At 47.1% G+C, this 18,645-nt stretch overlaps 2 protein-coding genes across 12 annotated transcripts in view; one reads left to right on the top strand and one right to left on the bottom strand.

Annotated features, from left to right (window-relative positions):
- Window positions 1–18,645, top strand: part of ATXN7L1 (ataxin 7 like 1) — a 462,010-nt gene that overhangs the window by 50,615 nt on the left and 392,750 nt on the right. The gene's annotated exons all lie outside the window — the stretch shown is intronic.
- The window catches only part of CDHR3 (cadherin related family member 3), a 71,568-nt gene that overhangs the window by 19,377 nt on the left and 33,546 nt on the right, over window positions 1–18,645 (bottom strand). For 6 of the 7 annotated variants that reach the window (XR_014816048.1, XR_014816047.1, XR_014816049.1 and 3 more), the window contains 4 exons: window positions 14,593–14,741; window positions 10,397–10,586; window positions 2,351–2,522; window positions 323–425 (listed from right to left, as the gene is read on the bottom strand). Coding sequence is in view for 2 of the 7 variants with exons in the window: in XM_084977405.1 (XP_084833531.1) it covers window positions 323–425; window positions 2,351–2,522; window positions 10,397–10,586; window positions 14,593–14,741 (614 nt within the window). In the remaining 5 variants the exon portion in view is untranslated. Of the gene's footprint in view, window positions 1–322; window positions 426–2,350; window positions 2,523–10,396; window positions 10,587–14,592; window positions 14,742–15,779; window positions 15,963–18,645 lie in introns of those variants that run through there. The other variant, XR_014816050.1, reaches the window with a different exon arrangement.

Below are 18,645 nucleotides of genomic sequence, written 5' to 3'. Positions count from 1 at the left end.
AAGACTCCTGGTGCTGTAATTCAGCTACGAAAGAGGGGGTTCTAGAGTGGTACTAGTGGGGTGGGGGAGGCAGAGTTGTGGGGGACAGCAGCAGATCCTTAATATTTTAATAGGTGACACAGAAGAAAGGACTTGGAGAGTGATTGCATATGCTTGGTGGAGGACTGGAGAAGGCTGGGCTGATTCCCAGGTGTCTGGGTTTTTGGAAGTCTCCTTTTGAACACGCATACATACCTGTCCTAAGACCAAGTATTGCTTAGCATGGTTTAGTCATTGTTACGCAAGGAGGATATTTCATGAGATAAATCAAAATGATACTTGCTTTTATAGTAAGGAGGGGCAACATCTTGCACCTGGATTATCACAGTGTATTTATTGCCGGCTGCTAGATTACTTGGATTTTCATAATCTAGGTCACCGATCAACTGGATTAAGAGAGAGAGAGCGAAATACATAGAATAAACAATCCTTTTAATTGAACGGACAAAGACATTTTCATATACTGTTAGTGGACATGTACATTGCAAAACCTTTCTGAAGAGCATTTTTTCCCACATGAGGAACTTTAAAAAGTTAAGGCCGTACCTTTGCTCACTGCTAGAGAACTTATCCAAAAGAATTTACCAGCAAAGGAAATCAGGGTTTAAAGATGTTCATCAAGCACCATTGCCCTGCCTACTTCAGGGAAGTCAGAGTTCCCGCTGTGGTGCAGTGGATTAAGAATCCAATTGCAGGAGTTCCTGCTGTGATGCGGCAGAAACCAATGTGACTAGTATCCATGAGGATGCGGGTTCGATCCCTGGCCTCGCTCAGTGGGTCCGGGATCCAGCGTTGCCATTTGTTGTGGTGTAGATCACAGATGTGGCTCTGATCTGGCACTGCTGAAGCTGTGGCATTGGGCTGGCAGCTACCTCTTTGACTGGACCCCTTGCCTGGGCACCTCCATATGCCATGAGTGGGGCCCTAAAAAGACAAAAGATGCTTATGCACATATGTATAGACTAGACATAAAAACTATGCACAAGGAAGAAGACAGAAGGAAATATATCAAAATGTTAACAGTGATTATTACTGAATAGTAGTGCTTTTCTGTGTTCCCTACATTTTCTACGATGAACATATATTAATTTCTCAAACAGAAAAAAATAGATGTTATTTTTTATTGACACAACGAATAAAATCGGTATGGCTTTCTTGGGTTTGGAAGGTGGGAAAGGGGGTGGAAGGGACGATGTCTCGTGGGCTGCTTGTTCTTCTCCCTGAGGCTTTATCTCTGATGCAAAGACACCCCCTCATCAAGGCCACCCTTCTCCAAGAGCCCCACCCACCTTCTGCACTGCCCTTCTAGCCCTCTCCCCATTCCCCGCCGCCCTCCAGCGGGAACTCTGTCATTAAAGGTCTCACAGAGCTCATGGAGGCCTGCCTTTCATGCCCCAGTGGAGTGGCCCCTCTTTTTCTCATTCCCTTTGGGTCTCCAGTGGTTCTACAGTGTGGAATTTATTTACTTATTTTAAAAATTTATTTTTTTTTGTCTTTTTTTTTTTTTTTTGGCTATTTCTTGGGCCACTCCCATGGCATATGGAGATTCCCAGGCTAGGGGTCTAATCGGAGCCGTAGCCACCAGCCTACACCAGAGCCACAGCAACGTGTGATCCGAGCCACGTCTGCAATCTGCACCACAGCTCACGGCAACGCCAGATCGTCAATCCACTGAGCAAGGGCAGGGACCGAACCCGCAACCTCATGGTTCCTAGTCGGATTCGTTAACCACTGCGCCACGACGGGAACTCCTAAAAATTTATTTATTTTTATGGCTGTACCCTCGACATATGGAAGTTCCCGGGCTTGGGGTGGAATCGGAGCTGCAGCTGCCGGCCTGTGCTACAGCCACAGCAACACAGGACCCCAGCCATGTCTGCACCCTACACCACAGCTCACAGCAACGCCGGATCCTTAACCCACTGAGTGAGGCCAGGACCTGGCCCTGCTCTCTCACCTCATACCTCTGTGACCAGGAATAAGTGCTGAAATAAACAGAAGTGCTGGAACCCAGAGGGCACTGATGTGACGGTGGAGGCATGCTCACTAGGCACACAAATTGCAAACTGCGAGCTATGCAAGGAAGAATCCAGTCCTTAGCACCCAGGCATAACCACACATAACAAACACTTCCCGGAACTTGGGTAAAATAAAGAGCAAATGGGGAAAACAGAGTCACTATTAAGTTAGTTATAGTCACTCAGAGAGGGAGTTGCCTCGGAAATTTCTCTCCATGGGGCAGCAAAAGCACTCCGCATGTCAGCCCAGCTTCCCCCATGCCCTTTCAATGATGCAATGACCATTTACTGACCACAATTTTCCCAGAGCCAGCTGGATCCTGTAAAAATCTGCCGCTGCTCCCCACTCCAGATGGCGTGGTGAAGTTGAATTGGTTGTTTGGTGCTTCGCTGTCATCATCAAAGCAGAACTTGTTCAGGTCCAGAAGCAACGTCCCCTTGGCTGCTCTCTCAGGCACCATAATGCTGGCGAAAAGACACAACTCCATAGTTTCCCCAACAAATGGTGACCGAGTGTTCCTTCTAACATGGGCCCTGGGCGAGACACCCCAGCTTTCATTGCCCTTGAAAGCAAGTCCATGGTGACTGTAGTCCCCCCATCACTGGCATCCCCGCTCTGCCCTTGCCTCCTTTCAGACCATCCTTAACCCAGCAGCGGAGCATCCTGTGAAAAGGTTGTCAGATCACACCACTTGTCTGCCCCTAAATCCCCAAGAACTCCATTGCACTCAAAGTCCTGACTCTCATCTACAGGATCTTTCACGATGTGTGCCTAGCCCTACCCCTGCCCCGACTCCCACCCCAACCCTACCTTACCTGTCTGAACTCAGCTGCTAACTCTTCTTGTCCCCTCTACTTCAGATGCCCTGGCCTCCCAGTGCTCCTGGACACCCCGGGCTCTGGCCTCAGGGCCATTGCACTTACCATGCAGGGCTCTTCCCAGAAACATCCACTTGCACTTTCTTTAGTCTAATCAAATGGCACCTTCTCAGGTATCCCTGGCCACCCCATCTAAAATGTCAATGCCACCTGCCCATGGCTCCCTCTCCCATCCCTCCTTTTAGTTTTAATGTTTAGCGCTTACATTTTCCAACTTACTTATCCTGATTTTTTTCCTGCCCCCCAAATGTAAGCACCACCAGGGCGGGGATCCCTGCTTTGTTCTCAAGAAATTTTTGTTGGAATGAATAAATGGTAGCTTATGGGATTAGCACAGGAGTGAAGGCGAGTATAAGAGAAGTATGAATTCTGGCCCTGCCTGCAGGAGTGGATAATCTGGTTGGGGGAGATCCCTGTGCCCCTGTACCCTTCCCCTCCATACTTAGAGGCTTGGGAATTCCTCCACTCCTGTTCTTATGGGTTCTAAGTCTTGGAAGGACTTCCTGACACCACTCTAGCATTCATTCAGTAGAGGTTTACTAAGGGTCAAATTCAGAGTCCCAATCTTAGTTCACTACAGGAGCAGGGCAAAGAGCATGCAAATGAGTAAAGCTTCCCCCAAACTTGGAGCCATCTGGTCCAGCCCAGCTTGGAGACTCTGAGGAGGTATGGTTAACAACCCCCAGGCCTCAGTTCCTTGAAGGACTTCACGTGTCTCCAGGTTTCAGTTTTTCCGTGTATAAAATGGAAATAGTTTGCTTTTGCTAGATGACAAACCAGCCCAAAACCTAGTGGCTTAATACAACAGGTATTTATTCTTTCTTTTGGCTCTGGTCTGGTTCAGCAGGGCCTGGATGCTCCTGGCCTCACTCCTATGTCCAGTGGGAACGTGGGTGGCCTCAGCTTCATGTTGTTTCTCATCCTCCAGAAGGCTAGCTGGGCTCTTCTCATGGAGATCTCAGGTTTCCAAAAGTACAAGAGAGGACAAGTCCTAATGCACCCACTCCTTTCAGGCATCTGCTCTGCCATGTTTGTGAATGTTCCAGTGGCCAAAGCAATTCATCTGGTCAAGTCCAGATTCAATGAGTAGAAAGAGATACCCATCTCTTGATGGGAGGAAAGGCAAAATCACTGCAAAGCAGCATGTGTACAGGCAGAGAGGAATTTGTGTAGTTAGTATTTCTTTTTTTTCTTCTTTCTCTCCTTTTCTTTCCTTCCATACCCTACCTCAATCATGTTTTGCCTTGGGCAGAATTTTGTACAAAAATGTATTCTGTTGGAGTTTCTGTTGTGGCTCAGTGGGTTAAGAACCTAGTATACTGGAGAATGTAGGTTAGATCCCTGGCCTTACTCAGTGGGTTAAAGATCTGGTATTGCCATGAGCTCTGGTATAGGTCGCAGATGTGGCTCAGACCCCCTTTTGCAGTGGTATAGGCCAGCAGCTGCAGCTCTAATTCAACCCCTAGCCTGAGAACTTCCATATGCTGCAGGTGCCGCCTTAAAAACAAAACAACAACAACAAAAACAAAAACCAAACAACAACAACAACAACAAAAAAACCCAATTACTGTGGTTGTCATGAGGATGTGCCTGGAAGACCTTCAACCATGGAAACATAATTGACCACAGACCCCTGGCTGCTGGGCCCTGAAATGCATTGCTGTATTTGCAGTAAGGTCATGTGCCAATGACTGGAACAGACTCATTCCTGTCCCATGACAGCTGACTTTGGCTCTGGAACTCCCCGGTGTCATAGCCAAACCTTTCATGGACTGCACAGCAGACTAGAATATTCCCACCCACGCATCCTCCCTCCTTCCTTAGCTCAGATTAGACTTGTATGACTTGTATCTCGGTCTGATGACTCTCAGAGCCTAGTCTGGCCCTGTCTCCATCGTCACAGGCATTTCCACTATAAAAGCCTTGCACTCTTAATCCGGTCTTGGCATCTTGTTCTCAGGGCATTGAGACTAATGTGTTAAATTCTCTAGTCCTCTGCAGCTAACTTATGCTCCTTTCCACCTTCCATGCAGCTCTTCATGACAGCTAAAATGGGCTCAGAGCTCAGCAAACATGGAGCTCAGTCTGATGGCAAGGATGGTCCTGGGCTGCCGAGAATAACTGGACTTGCTCTCAGGAAAGCAGTCCTTCCGACAGGTGTGACTTGAATCTCCACTGGCAGAGATTCCCTCTGTGTCCAGCAGAATTGGAGGCATTTCCAGGCATTTCCATTCCTGCCTTGATTGCACTGGGTCATGGTTTACTCATCAGTACTTTAGAACAGATACTGTTTGTTAAATACCAACTTTGTGTGGTGTCACACCAAACACTTTAAAATCTCTTTCTCTCAGCCCCTTAACGCCAAGAGGTTTGCATCCTTGTCCCCATTTTACAGATGAAGAAAGACTGGTTCAGAGTGGTTTCAAGACCTGTCCCACAAAGCTGATGCATCCAGGCTCTGTTCTCTATTGCAAGTGTTAAGAGTCACAGTGAATTTTACTTTGAGTTCCATCAATGACTCTCCAGGCCCACAAAAGAGAGTCAGGGGATCAGAGCCTTGATTCTAAAACTGCAGAAGCCGGGAAGTTGCATCATCCAAAGAATCCGGGGTCCTAAGACCAGATATTTCACGCCCTCCACAAGAGGCCTCTACACATGGCCCTGAGGGGCCGCCTGGCATGATCTTTACATTCTCTCCTGCCACTTGGTATTTTTCCCCTAAAGGCTTAACTCGGAAAAACCACTCCCCCTCATTCATCAATCCCTGCCTCAAAGGCGGGCTGCCCTTGCTCCCAGCCATCTGACCAGGGTCCCCTCCCCACACAGTGGTGACAGGCCCAGCCGCCTTCTGAGACACCGACCTCCTCCCTCCTCTGCCTCTGGCTCACAAACAGCTTGCAAAGCGCTTTCAGCCAAGCGCCTGACAATTTACAACCAGAGCGAGGCTGTCACGGTGCCTTTGATGCCTCCATCGGGGCCCTGGGCTCATTCATCACCAGCCTGGGAAAGCCGCTGGGGTGGTTTCTATCTCTGGGCTGCATGGACCCACAGGGTGGTGAGGGACCCGGGGGACCCTGGCACAGAGCCACCTGCCTCCTCAGATCCACTGGGTGCTGGGGCCCTCCCAGCCCTCCCACCCTCTTCTGCCTGCTCCCTCAAACTCCCCTGGAAGGACTGTGCCAAAAGCCCTGAAGATGGAATAAATATTCAGGGGTGAGGATTCGGAGCCCTGTGGTAGCATGGGGGTTCTGTCCTTTGGTTGGGTTTTGACACCCCTGTACTTCCTCCTAGGCATGGGAATGGAAGATGCTTCTGGGGTTCCAGGGCAGAGCGAGACATGAGAATCATGCTAAGGACAGGAGGATTGTGGGCGTTGCAGGTCAGGGGTTCCCAGCAAATGAGTATGTAAATGAGGCTGGGGTTCGGGAGTAGAAACTTCCACTTCCAGGACTGGGGAGGAAGGACCCCTTTTGCTGCCCCTCCTCACACCTTGGCTTTCACAGGATGAAAGTTCCCCTGGCTGGAAAAGCCCAGAGCCCTCCTGGATTGGTGTGTAGAGCTACCTTAACTAATAAATACAACTGGTTCAGTTGCTGGCTGGCATTGACCTTCAAGGCTCATTTGGACAGACGATCAAGAGCAGGACCCTGCAAGGGCTGGCCTGAAGAGTCTAGGCTATTCAAAAGGTGATTTTTACCAGCTAATATGGAATGCAGTCTACAAACTGTCATCCTACACATCCAGGGACTCTGGACCCATGGGAAGCCACAGTACACACTCCTCGGAAATGGCACTGAGAGGAGAAAATTGACCAGGAAGGCTGGCAAGAGCACAGTCTCCTCCAGTCTTTGATATTCAGAGTTCTTACTCTTCAACCTTGTTTCCCACCTCTCAGGGCAGAAGAACAAAGAAGACCAGCAGGAGAGTCTAGAAGGGCAGGGCAGGAGGAGAAGAATTTCCCAAGATGCGCTAGAGCCACCCAAGAGCCCTAGCATGATTGAGATGTTCACAGACAGGGCAAGTGTGACTCTGTATCATCTCTATTCCATGCCAGGGCCCAGATTTCTCTTAGCAGAGGTGGGTTTGATTTATGCGGAAAGTGGTGTGGAAGTCACAGTCCTAGCTATCCATGACAACCGTTCCCCGCCATCAAACAGACTGGGGAGAGGGTTGGGGTAGGAGCCTAATACATGCTCAAGGGTGTTATTGACCTGATAGGGGCATCAGCAGGAAGCAGAAGGCAAATTAGGATAACTGTGGGAGGCTTTAGCGAAGGCACTGTTACAATGCGTATGCAGCATATGTGGAAACCTTAAAGGAAGGTGGACAATCTCAGGGCTAGGAAGAGTGGGCCTCCCTCTGCGATGCTGGCCCTGGAGGAGCCACAGAAGGGAGCAGTTCCTGAAACTGGAACCAGGGACAGAGAGTGCTGTGTGCAGAGTGCTGCCTTATGGGAACTGGGACCTCCAGAAGGTGGAGGAACTCGTCCAGCTGACAGGGTGGGAGCCAGGGGATAAATACCCTGACTTCTCTCTTCCCCTCATTCCAGGGCTTCCCAAGGGCCAACCAGAAGCTGCAGGACAAGGGAGCAGTTGTTATCTATGGAGGTCAGCCTTCTGGGGGCACAGAGCAGGGAGGGAGAGGCTGGGGGCTGGATCTGAAGAGGCAAGAAGGGTGTATCCAGAGCAGGTGTGGTATACCCTATTGGGTTGGTTGGTTGGCTGGTTGGTTGGGGTTTTTTGTTTGTTTGTTTTTTGTTTTTTGGTCTTTTTAGGGCCGCGCCCACAGCATATGGAGGTTCCCAGGCTAGGGGTCAAATCAGAGCTGTAGCTACTGGCCTACACCACAGCAACACCAGATACGATCGAGCTGCATCTGTTACCTACACCATAGCTCACAGCAATGCCAGATCCTTAACCTACCGAGCGAGGCCAGGGACCAAGCCTGCATCTTCATGGTGCTAGTCAGATTCATTTCCTCTGGGAACTCTGACTTAACTGTTTTGATACCAGACTCAAGGCCTCTTGAGTCATAGCATTATGCTGGGTGTGCCAGTGGTTAAAACAGGCAGCCACTGAAGAGCCTAATAAAGGCATTTGTATTTCTGATGCTTATCGTAGACAATCTTTGTCCAGGGTTCTTTGTTCTTTGCATGGCATACTATAGTATGCATTGGGTCCAAAGTCACCTTGAGCTTAAAAAGTAAGCCTGCAAAACCAGTCAAAGATAAACCCAGCAGGAGGCTTTCTCCCTGGGAACATCTGAAAATGAGACCAGCTCTGGTGTTCAGCCTGGCTCCAGACATTAGGTGCCCTCTCAGCAAGGGTCACCGAAGAGGTACCCTCCCCACACCCAGGAGGAACCACCTTCAGACTCCCAAGAAACTAGAGACTAGCTATTATGAAACCACGGAGATGAAGGAATTACTCATCTTGTGGCACTTACACAAAATAGTGGAAAGACAGTACTGTTTTCAAAAAGTGACATTAACCCAGAATCCCAAGGGACTTTATTTTAAACTAATGGTGAATAAATTGTGAGATAAAAAACAGGTCAAAATATCCAGAATAACTTGCATACCACTTTTATCTGCCTTTCTCCCCCTTTCCATTGCTTTTTGTTTATAGGCAATGAAATTGTATGGGGTGAATGAGACGCTTTGGGTAGTTTTAGGGAAACAGTTTGATATTCTTATTCCTGGTGGCATGTTTCTCTGGGAGCTTTTAGTTACTCATCCTAAGTCTCACATGTCTATTATAACGGCTAGCCAACAGCACCTGGTAGCAATAAATAAAGAAGGTACAGTCCAGAGAGGGTCTAATAAGTCCCCAGGGTACTTTTCACCAGCAGAGATGAACACTGAATGGAAGAGAGCAAACTAAAAGTATTATTTAACAGAGTAAGAAAGTGGAGAAGGAGGATTATAAAGAGGAAAAAAAATGGAAGAGAGGGAAGGAAAACCTCTCACCTAAAGGGACCGTTCAATCAACTTATTTTTTTTTTATTTTTATTTTTTATTTTTTTGTCTTTTTGCCATTTCTTGGGCCGCTCCCGCGGCATATGGAGGTTCCCAGGCTAGGGGTCTAATCAGAGCTACAGCTGCTGGCCTACGCCAGAGCCACAGCAATGCAAGATCTGAGCCATGTCTGCGACCTACAGCACAGCTCACAGCAATACAAGATCCTTAACCCACTGAGCAAGGCCAGGGATCGAACCTGCAACCTCATGGTTCCTAGTCGGATTCGTAAACCACTGAGCCACAACGGGAACTCCAATCAACTTATTTGTATGGAGCCGTGTCCCCAGGACCCATGATTCTTCAGTTCTCCTCAGATTATTCCAGAGGAGCCGAGGACCCCCAAAGAAGGGGCATGCCCACACCTGGCTCAAGAGGCAAATACCTGAATGGTGCAGCCCCTGTGGAAAATAGTATGGAGGTTTCCCAAGAAACAAAAAAAGAGCTACCAGGTGACCCAGCAATTCCACTGCTGGGTATCTATCCAAAAAAACCAAAACACTAATTTGAAAAGATACATGCACCCTAGTGTTCACTGCAGCACTGTTCACTATAGCCAAGACGTGGAAGCAACCTAAGTGTCCGTCAACAGATGCACAGATAAAGAAGATATGGTACATACGTACAATGGAATATTACTCAGCCATACAGAAGAATGAAACTCTGTCATTTGCAATAACGTGGGTGGACTTGGAGGCCATTATGCTAAGTGAAATAAATCAGAGAAAGACAAATATTGTATGACATCACTTATATGCGGTTTCTAAAAAAATGCAAAAAACTGGAATTCCTGCTGTGGTGCAGTGGTTTAAGAATCCGACAACATTGGCTCTGGTCGCTGAGGAGGCACAGGTTCCATCTCTGGCCCAGGAATTTCCATATGCCACAGGTGTGGCCATAAAAACAGAAACAAAAACACATATAACATAAAAGAAGCAGACTTACAGATAGAGAGCACAACCTGGTGGGGGGGTGGGGGATATCAGGGTGGGGGAGGGGAGGCACAAACTATTGGATGCAAGATAGGCTCAAGCATGTATTGTACAACAGGGAGGTATTGCCAACATTTTATTTCATTTTTTTTCTTTTGGTCCTTTTGTCTTTTCAGGGCTGCACTTGTGGCATATTCAAGTTCCCAGGCTAGGGGTCCAATCAGTGCTGTAGCCACAGGCCTACACCACAGCCACAGCAGTGTGGGATCCGAGCTGCATCTGCGACCTACACCACAGCTCACAGCAAGGCCAGATCCTTAACCCACTGAGCGAGGCCGGGGATCCAACCCACGTCCTCGTGGATGCTAGTCGGGTCTGCTAACCGCTGAGCCATGATGGGAACGCCCCAATATTTTATAATAACCAAGTGGAATGTAGTCTTTTTAAATGGTATAAAGATAAAAAATAATTTAAAAACTAAAAAAATATATATTTTTAAAGAAGGCGAATACCTGAAGGTGAACTTGGTACACGTCGAGGGATTATCATTAATGTCTTCCACGATGAAGGTTATCTGCTTGCGATTCTCCTGGCCCCCAAAGGGTCTGTCCCTCACCAGAACCTCCAGAGAAATGGCGGGATTTTGTCTCAATTCGCCTGCATCTCGGTTTAGCCTGCGGGCCACATGGATGGTCCCAGTCACTGAGAAGGCAAAGGTCAGAATGTAGCACTTTAGAGAGAAATGAAGCGTCAAGGGCAGACAGAGACTTGCAGTAAATGGGAAAAGAACATGCTGATATGAGGAATGGCTTACAAAGGGAATATCCTCTATACAAATATATTTTGTAAAAAAAAAAAAATAGTGTAAGTCCCTATCTTGGACATTTTGGGCTGCCTGGACTGATCCTTCCAGAATTTTTCACCTCATCCTTCAGAGCTGGGCCCCTGGCAGCTGTCCTTGCCCATAGTTGACTAGACTGGTAGACAGCTGACTCCAGCCTGACCCCCTGGGTTCTCTCACTGGAGAACCTGTAACTGGGAGATGCGAGGCAGGTTACTAGAGAAAATACAGGCAAGAGGCCGGCATCCTAGCTGCCAAGGTCGCTGAGCCGCGCTGCTCCCGTCCTGTGCCCTCATGGTCCCATTCTTTCTCATGAGATAGGATCCTGTTGATAGGTGTCTCCTACTTTTTTTTCTTTTGCTTAGTTTGGCTTGCTTTAGTTTCTGTTACTTGCAACCAAAGAGTCTTTATAAATATACTCTAAAACTAACCCCACTGTATTTGTTAAAAATTCAGTTTGCGATACTGAAGTGAACAGAATTCTAAACCATGCTCAGGAGAGTGAGGTCTTGGATGACAGACAGCCCGCTGAGGCGTTCGGGGGTAGAACACGATCACTGCCTTTGCCTGCCTCTCCTGGAAACAGGTAACCTTTGCCCTAAAGCCTATGCAATGAATAGCACATTATCTTTTCTGGGATTGTCCAATGCTGGCTTCTGCAAAAGCACTATGTAAAGTGAAGTCTTGTTTGGTGATGTGACAGGAACTTATGAGGTGGAATGGTTCTAGACAGGCTCTGGAGTCAGGCAGCTTTGGCTTGTATCTCTGCTTCACAACGTGCTATGAGACCTTGGACAAGTTACTTAACCTGTCTGAGTATCTCTCGAGGCCTTAGTTTCCTCATCTGTAAAATGGGGATGATGATAGTGGGCTGAGTACTTAAGAAGGGATGCTTGTGGATCACTCAGCATCCTGCCTGGTATGGCGATGACAGGAAGTGGAGACTCTCCTCTGCACCAAGATGAGACAACAGCTCCCAGGAAGCCGGCAGATTGATCTAGATCGAGGCTATCCAATACCATAACCACGTGCGACATGTGGCTCTTTAGCACATGAAATGTCACTAGTCCAAATTGAGATATGCAGTAAGGATAACATACACAACAGATTTCAAAGACTTGGCACGAACAGTAATAATGTAAAATATCTCGTGAATAACTTTATTTTCGTTGAAGTATAGTTGATTTACAATATTGTATTAATTTCTGCTGCACAGCAAAGTGATTCAGTTATGTATACATACACACACACACACACACACACACACATTCTTTTTTGTATTCTTTTCCACTACGGTTTATCATAGGACATTGAATATATTTCCCTGTGCTGTACAGTAGGATCTTGTTGTTTATCCTCTCCATATATCATAACTTACATCTGTTAACTCCAACCTCCCACTCCACCCCTTCCCCAATCCACTCTCCCTTGGCAACCACAAGTCTGTTCTCTTTATCTGTGAGTCTGTTTCTGTCCCATAGATATGTTCATTTGTGTCATATTTTAGATGCCACATATAAGTGATTTCATATGGTATTTGTCTTTCTCTTTTTGACTTATTTCATTTAGTATGATAATCTCTAGTTGCATCCATATTGCTGCCAATGGCATTATTTCATTCTTTTTTATGGCTAAGTAGTATTCCATTGTGTATATGTACCACATCTTCTTTATCCATTCCTCTATCAATTGGCATTTAGGTTGTTTCCATGTCTTTGCTATTGTGAATAATATGGCAATGAACATTGGGGTGCATGTATCTTTTTGAATTATGGTCTTCTCTGGATAGATGCCCAGGAGTGGGATTGCTAGATCATACGGTGATTCTATTTCAGTTTTTTGAGGAATCGCCATACTGTTTTCCACAGTGGCTGCACCAACTTAAATTCACACCAACAATGTAAGAGGATTCCCTTTTCTCCACATCCTCTCCAGCATTTGTTATTTGTAGACTTTTTAATGATGGCCAGTCCGACTGGTGTAGGTGTTACCTCATTGAAGTTTTGATTTGCATTTCTTCATTAGTAACTTTAAACTATTAATTACAAGTTAAAATAATAATATTTTGGATACATTGGGTTAAATAAAATATCTTGTTAAAATTAATTTTACCACCCTCCTGCACTGTTGGTGGGAATGTAAATTGGTACAACCACCATGGAAAATAGTATGGAGGTACCTTGGAAAATGATACATAGAACTACCTACCATATAACCCAGGAATCCCACTCTTGGGCGTATATCTGGACAAAACTTTCCTTGAAAAAGACACATGCACCCACATGTTCATTGCAGCACTATTTGCAATAGCCAAGACATGGAAACGACCTAAATGTCCATTGACAGATGATTGGATTAAGAAGATGTGGTATATATACACGATGGAATACTATTCACCCATAAAAAAGAACAAACAAAATAATGCCATTCTCAGCAACGTGGATGGAACTAGAGACTCTCATACTAAGTGAAGTAAGTCAGAAAGATAAATACCATATGATATCACTTATATCTGGATTCTAATATACAGCAGAAATGAACCTTTCCACAGAAAAGAAAATCATGACATGGACAAGTCATGGAGACCAGACTTGTGGTTGCCAAGGAGACAGGGGGGAGTGGGATGGACTGGGATTTTGAAGCTAATAGATGCAAACTATTGCCTTTGAAATGGATAAGCAGTGGGATCCTGCTGTGTAGCACTGGGAACTATGTCTAGTCACTTGTGATGGAGCATGATAATGTGAGAAAAAAATGAATGTATACATGTATGTGTCACCTTGCTGTGCAGTAGAAAATTGACAGAACACTTGTAAACCAGCTATAATGGAAAAATTAAAAAATCATTATACAAAAATTAATTTTTCCTGTTTCTTTCTACTTTTTGTGGCCACTAGAGACTTTAGAACTACATATGTGGTCTCCACTCTATTTCTCTTGAATGGCACTGGTCTGGCTCCTCAGTTCAGAAGACCTCAAGGTACCCTCAGGAAAGTGAACTCATCCATCCTTAGATGCCTACCTGTCCCAAAGGTGAAGTGGTGATACAGCTGTTGACATTGGGCACTGTTCAGTCCTCAAGACCTAGGCCAACTGCTTTTTTTTTTTTTTTTTTTTTTAATGGCCATACCTGTGGCATATGGAAGTTCCTAGGTTAGGGATTGAATCTGAGCTGCTGGATCCTTTAACCCACTGGGCTGGGTTGGGAATCAAACCTGTACCTACACAGCGACTTAAATCACTGCAGTTAGATTCTTTACCCATTGCACCACAGTGGGAACTCCCCAACAGCTTTTTTTTTTTTTTTTTTTTTTGGCTTTGCCCATGGCAAGCTCAAGTTCCTGGGCTAGGGGTTGAACCAGTGCCACAGCAGTGATAATGCCAGATCCTTAGCCTACTGAACCACCAAGGAACTCCTATGCCAACAGCTTTTTTTTTTTTTTTTTTTTTTTTTTTGCTTTTTTAGGACCACACCTGGGGCATATGGAAGTTCCCAGGCTAGGGGGTCGAATCGGAGCTGCAGCTGCCAGCCTACGCCACAGCCACAGTAACATGGGATCCGAGCCACACCTGGGACCTACACCACAGCTCACAGCAATGCCAGATCCTTAATCCACTGAGCGAGGCCAGGGATGGAACCCACATCCTCATGGATCCTAGTCGGATTCATTTCTGCTGTGCCACAACAGGAGCTCCCAGAGCCACGACGGGAACTCCCCCAACTGCTTTTAATGCACCTGTCACTCTGGTAACTTCTGATACTCTAGACAGAAAGGCACGCCCCAGACCAGAAGATGTAATAACTGTTTGTAAAACAATCCAAGTGGCTAAATTAGAGAACGCACAGGGTGCGTGTGTCTGACTTACACTGATTGATCATGAAATAGCTGTTAACAGTAGTGATGCTGTAGAGGAGGAAGCTGGTAAAGCCTTTATCATCAGGGTCCTCGGCTGTGATATTGGCCACGATGGTTCCTGGACCCAGCTCCTCAGGAATCCTATACACTCGCCTTGGGCTGGAACAGAAAGACAGCAGACACAGCTAATTTTCAGGGGCACGGGAGAGGTGGGTATTTTGGTTAGTGCTAAATATAGCACTGAGCTGTTGGAGTTGCATCCACATGTTCAGGAGGGAGAACGGAGCAGCTGAAGGGAGGGGTGACTGGCTTTTGTATTTCCAAAGATCACATCCCCGTGGAAGCCACGGAAGTGCCCTGCGGTGATGGCAACGATTTATGTCGGCCACAGCCTCTGACTCCACGCAGCCCTGATGCCATTTCGGATCGCTTAGGCATTAACATCTTTTAAAATAAGGATAGTTGGCCTGTCCAGCCATCTTCTTTTCTCCCAATTCATGTGCAAAAGTTCCCTGATCTCTTTTAAAAATTCCTCTGGCTACAGTATTCCGAACTATGGGTTCCTGACTGCCATCCCCTGGCTGCCACCAGAAGCCGAATGAATTGAACTGTCTCCATTCCCGTGCTTCCACTCACTTTTGCCTCTCCCCCGCCCCTCCTTCCTTCCTTCGTTTCCTTGTTCCCTCCTCTCTCTTCCTCCCTCCCTCTCACTTTCTCTTTTTCCTTCTTTCCCTTGCTTTTTTTTTTTTTTTTTTTTTTTTTTTTGCATGAGAAGGTAGAAATTCACACAGAACGTGTGCACCTTTCCAGTTGCATTGTGCTAATCAGGTCAGCTCTCTGAAGGGAGAAATGACCCCCTCCTCCCCCTGCAGAAGCCAAGGTCAATGCCCTGCCCTCCAAGGATGCCTTCTTACATGGTAACTCCAAATCACCAGCATACCCACCTTCCTCATACCTCAGCTGCTTTGGAAAAGGCTCATAATAAGACAGAGAGGCTGGAAGTTTTAACTACACAACTTGCATAAATTGAGTAATTTTGAATGCACCACGGGAGGCTTATCATTTAAAAGCACTCGGCAGGAAGTCCTTTTGCAGATGGAAAACCACTTCCATGGGGCTAATAGTCATCTCTCATTTACCATTTCCTAAATCTGGGTTTTCCCACGTGGGATCTTCTTTAAGAGGGGAATACCATACCTCAGATCTAAAGGATTGCATTCATTTCATGAGCCCAGAATGTTTCTGCAGTTCTGTCTCACCGTCTGTAGAGCCAGAGGGAGGAGGAAGAAGCGGAGCAGCAGGGAAGCTCCAGCTGGAGTGGGAGGCAGGAAAGGCTGGAAGCAGGCTCCTCCCTGGATCCTGGCCCTGCCCCCATCCCTGAGTCGACCTCCTGTGTTGTTAGGAGACAGTAATTTTGTTCAGGCCAAGAGGCCACCCCTGGGCTCCGTTCCTCCGTTTACTTACCTGACACACCCCTGTTCTCGGGGAGTCTGTGCTGTCACTGGGGGGTCCAGGGTTGGACAAAGTGAGGTGTAGCCAAGGAGGCAGGGGTGGCAGGAACCAAAAGCAGAGCCAGAGGAGAGAGGGGAACGGCCCCACTTCCTAAGGCTGGACTAAGTCTTTGTTCCAGTATGTGAGAGCCCCTCTTCTAACACGCTGGGGTTTTTCTTTGGTGACTTTGAAGGGGTTCCATTAACTTCCAGCAAAGAGGTTCCTAAGATACCCATGCTGCTTTCACAGCCTGGCCCCGGTGATCCCAGAAGTGGTCCCTGCCATTCGAACTGGCTCCCTGAGGATGCTGGGACTGCTCCAGACCTTGGATTCAGGATGTGCGTTTCTACAGGGTGGGGCGGGGGTGTGTGTGTGTATGCGCTTTAAAGTCTGAGAAGGACTATTGTGAGGAATCACCAGAGGTGACAACCACAGGCAACCAGCCTCTTCTAGGACAGACAGGACACCTTGGGAAAACAAACAAACAAACAAACAAAACCCTTCCTCCCATCCTCCCTTCTTCCTTCTAAGACAGTGATTCTCAGCTGTGGGTGATTATGTTTTTGTCACAACCAGAGAAGCGGGCTGCTATTGGCACGTAGTAGGTCGAGGCCAGGGATGCTGCTAAACATCCTACAGTGCACGGTGCCCAGGACAGCCCCGCTTTGGGGAGTGTCCTGCTCAAGATGTCAGGAGTGCAACTGTTTAAGGCCCTGTTCTGCAGGCTCCTCCAGTTCATGCTGGGTGCTCCCCAAGTCCCCAGGATGGGGACTGATCAGGCTGTGAATAGCTTCCTGGGTTCAACATCCTCCCCTTGACTGACCTGATATTGAGCCTGGCAGAAGATAAAATCTGTGGTTTATTTGGTTTGGGGAATCCAAGACCCAAATGTGTATAAAATATCATTTAACTTAGAAGCGTTATCCTAAGGCCACAGTAAAGATCTATTCAAGTCCAGTGAAGCCGGGGCCCCTGCAGCACCCGGCGGCGGAAGCTCTGAGGTCCCTAATTCCCATGACTGTCTCCCCACGACATTGGACCACCAGAGCCTGCGTCAGGAGTAGCCCAGGGCCTAGGCCACACTCTGGGGAAAGGGCATGAGTCCTGGGTGACCCTGGGTGGCTTCTCTAAGTCTGTAATTGTGTGTATACACTGCCTGGTGCCAGGTGGGAAAGGACTTCGAGTAAATGCAAAAGAAATGGGCAGAAGGGGAGAAAGACCCAGCTGCCCGACTCTAAAACAGAGCTCTTTGCAAAAATGGCAAACACTGTCTGCAATGTGGCAAGTAAATACAATTCTCTCATGAAAAGTGGTCAACTTTCACAATGGCAGAGCCCTAGAGGGCACCTCACAAGCCAATCAAACATTCGGCTGCTCATCACCACCCCGGAATGAAATGGTGAGACAATTTCCACAGCAGAAATAGTACTTGCTGGAGTTCCCGTCGTGGCTCAGTGGTTAATGAATCTGACTGGGAACCAAGAGGTTGCAGGTTCGATCCCTGGCCTCGCCCAGTGGGTTAAGGATCTGGCGTTGCCATAAGCTGTGGTGTAGGTTGCAGACATGGCTTGGATCTGGCATTGCTGTGGCTCTGGCAAAGGCTGGCAGCTACAGCTCCGATTAGACCCCTAGCCTGGGAACCTCCATATGCTGCAGGTGCGGCCCTAGAAAATATATGAAAAAGAAAAAGAAAGAAAAAAAAAGAAATAGTACTTGCTTTGACTGTGTGCTTGGCAGGACCTTACCAGGTAGTCAAGATAGAAGAGTTTTTTCCTCTTTTTGCATTTCTACTTCACACTCAAACTCAGTCTACTTAAGTCTGTCTCAGGATGTAATTTTATTATTCTGAATGAAGTGATTTACAGTTAGTCTAGGTGGGTTCTGAGGAGCCATCCTGCCCCAAATCCTTCCAGAGCATAAGCTCTCACAGACCCATCCCTACCAACATCCAGGAAACACCATATGAAATAAAGTTGAGGCAGTTCCCGCGATGGTGCAGTGGGTTAAGAATCTGACTGCAGCGGCTCAGGTTGCTATGGAGGTATGGGTTCAAGCCTCAGCTGCAGTGGGTTAAAGGATCCAGCATTGCCATAGCTGTGGTGTATGTTATAGCTGTGGCCCAGATTCAATTCCTGGTCTGGGAAATTCCATGTGCTGCAGGTGTAGCCTTAAAAAAAAAAAAGGTGTTCCCCTTGTGACTCAGCGGTAATGAAAAAACCGACTCGTGTCCATGGGAATGCAGGTTTGATCCCTGGCCTCACTCAGTGGATTAAGAATCCGGAATTGCCATGAGCTGTGGTGTAGGTCCTACACTCGGCTTGGGCCCCACATTGCTGTGGCTGTGGCGTAGGCCAGCAGCTGCAGCTCTGATTCATTCCCTAGACTGGGAACTTCCATATGCCTCAGGTGCAGCCCTAACAAGACAAAAAAAAAAAAAAAAAAAAAAGCCAACTTAAAAAAAAAAAACTATTAAGTGGTCACATAGGTCATGCTTCCTGTCTGGGATAGAGCCTAACAGGTTCATCTCTCAAACCAAAAATGAGAACCAGAGCTCTAGACCAATCTCAAGGGC

The sequence above is a fragment of the Sus scrofa genome, chromosome 9 (genome assembly GCF_054392235.1).
Source record: "Sus scrofa isolate SSC_HxYL_T2T_F1_AM1 chromosome 9, Sscrofa_HxYL_maternal_Yorkshire_Landrace_v2.0, whole genome shotgun sequence".
NCBI classification, from domain to species: Eukaryota; Metazoa; Chordata; class Mammalia; order Artiodactyla; family Suidae; genus Sus; species Sus scrofa.
This window is presented reverse-complemented; position numbering and strand designations above follow the sequence as displayed.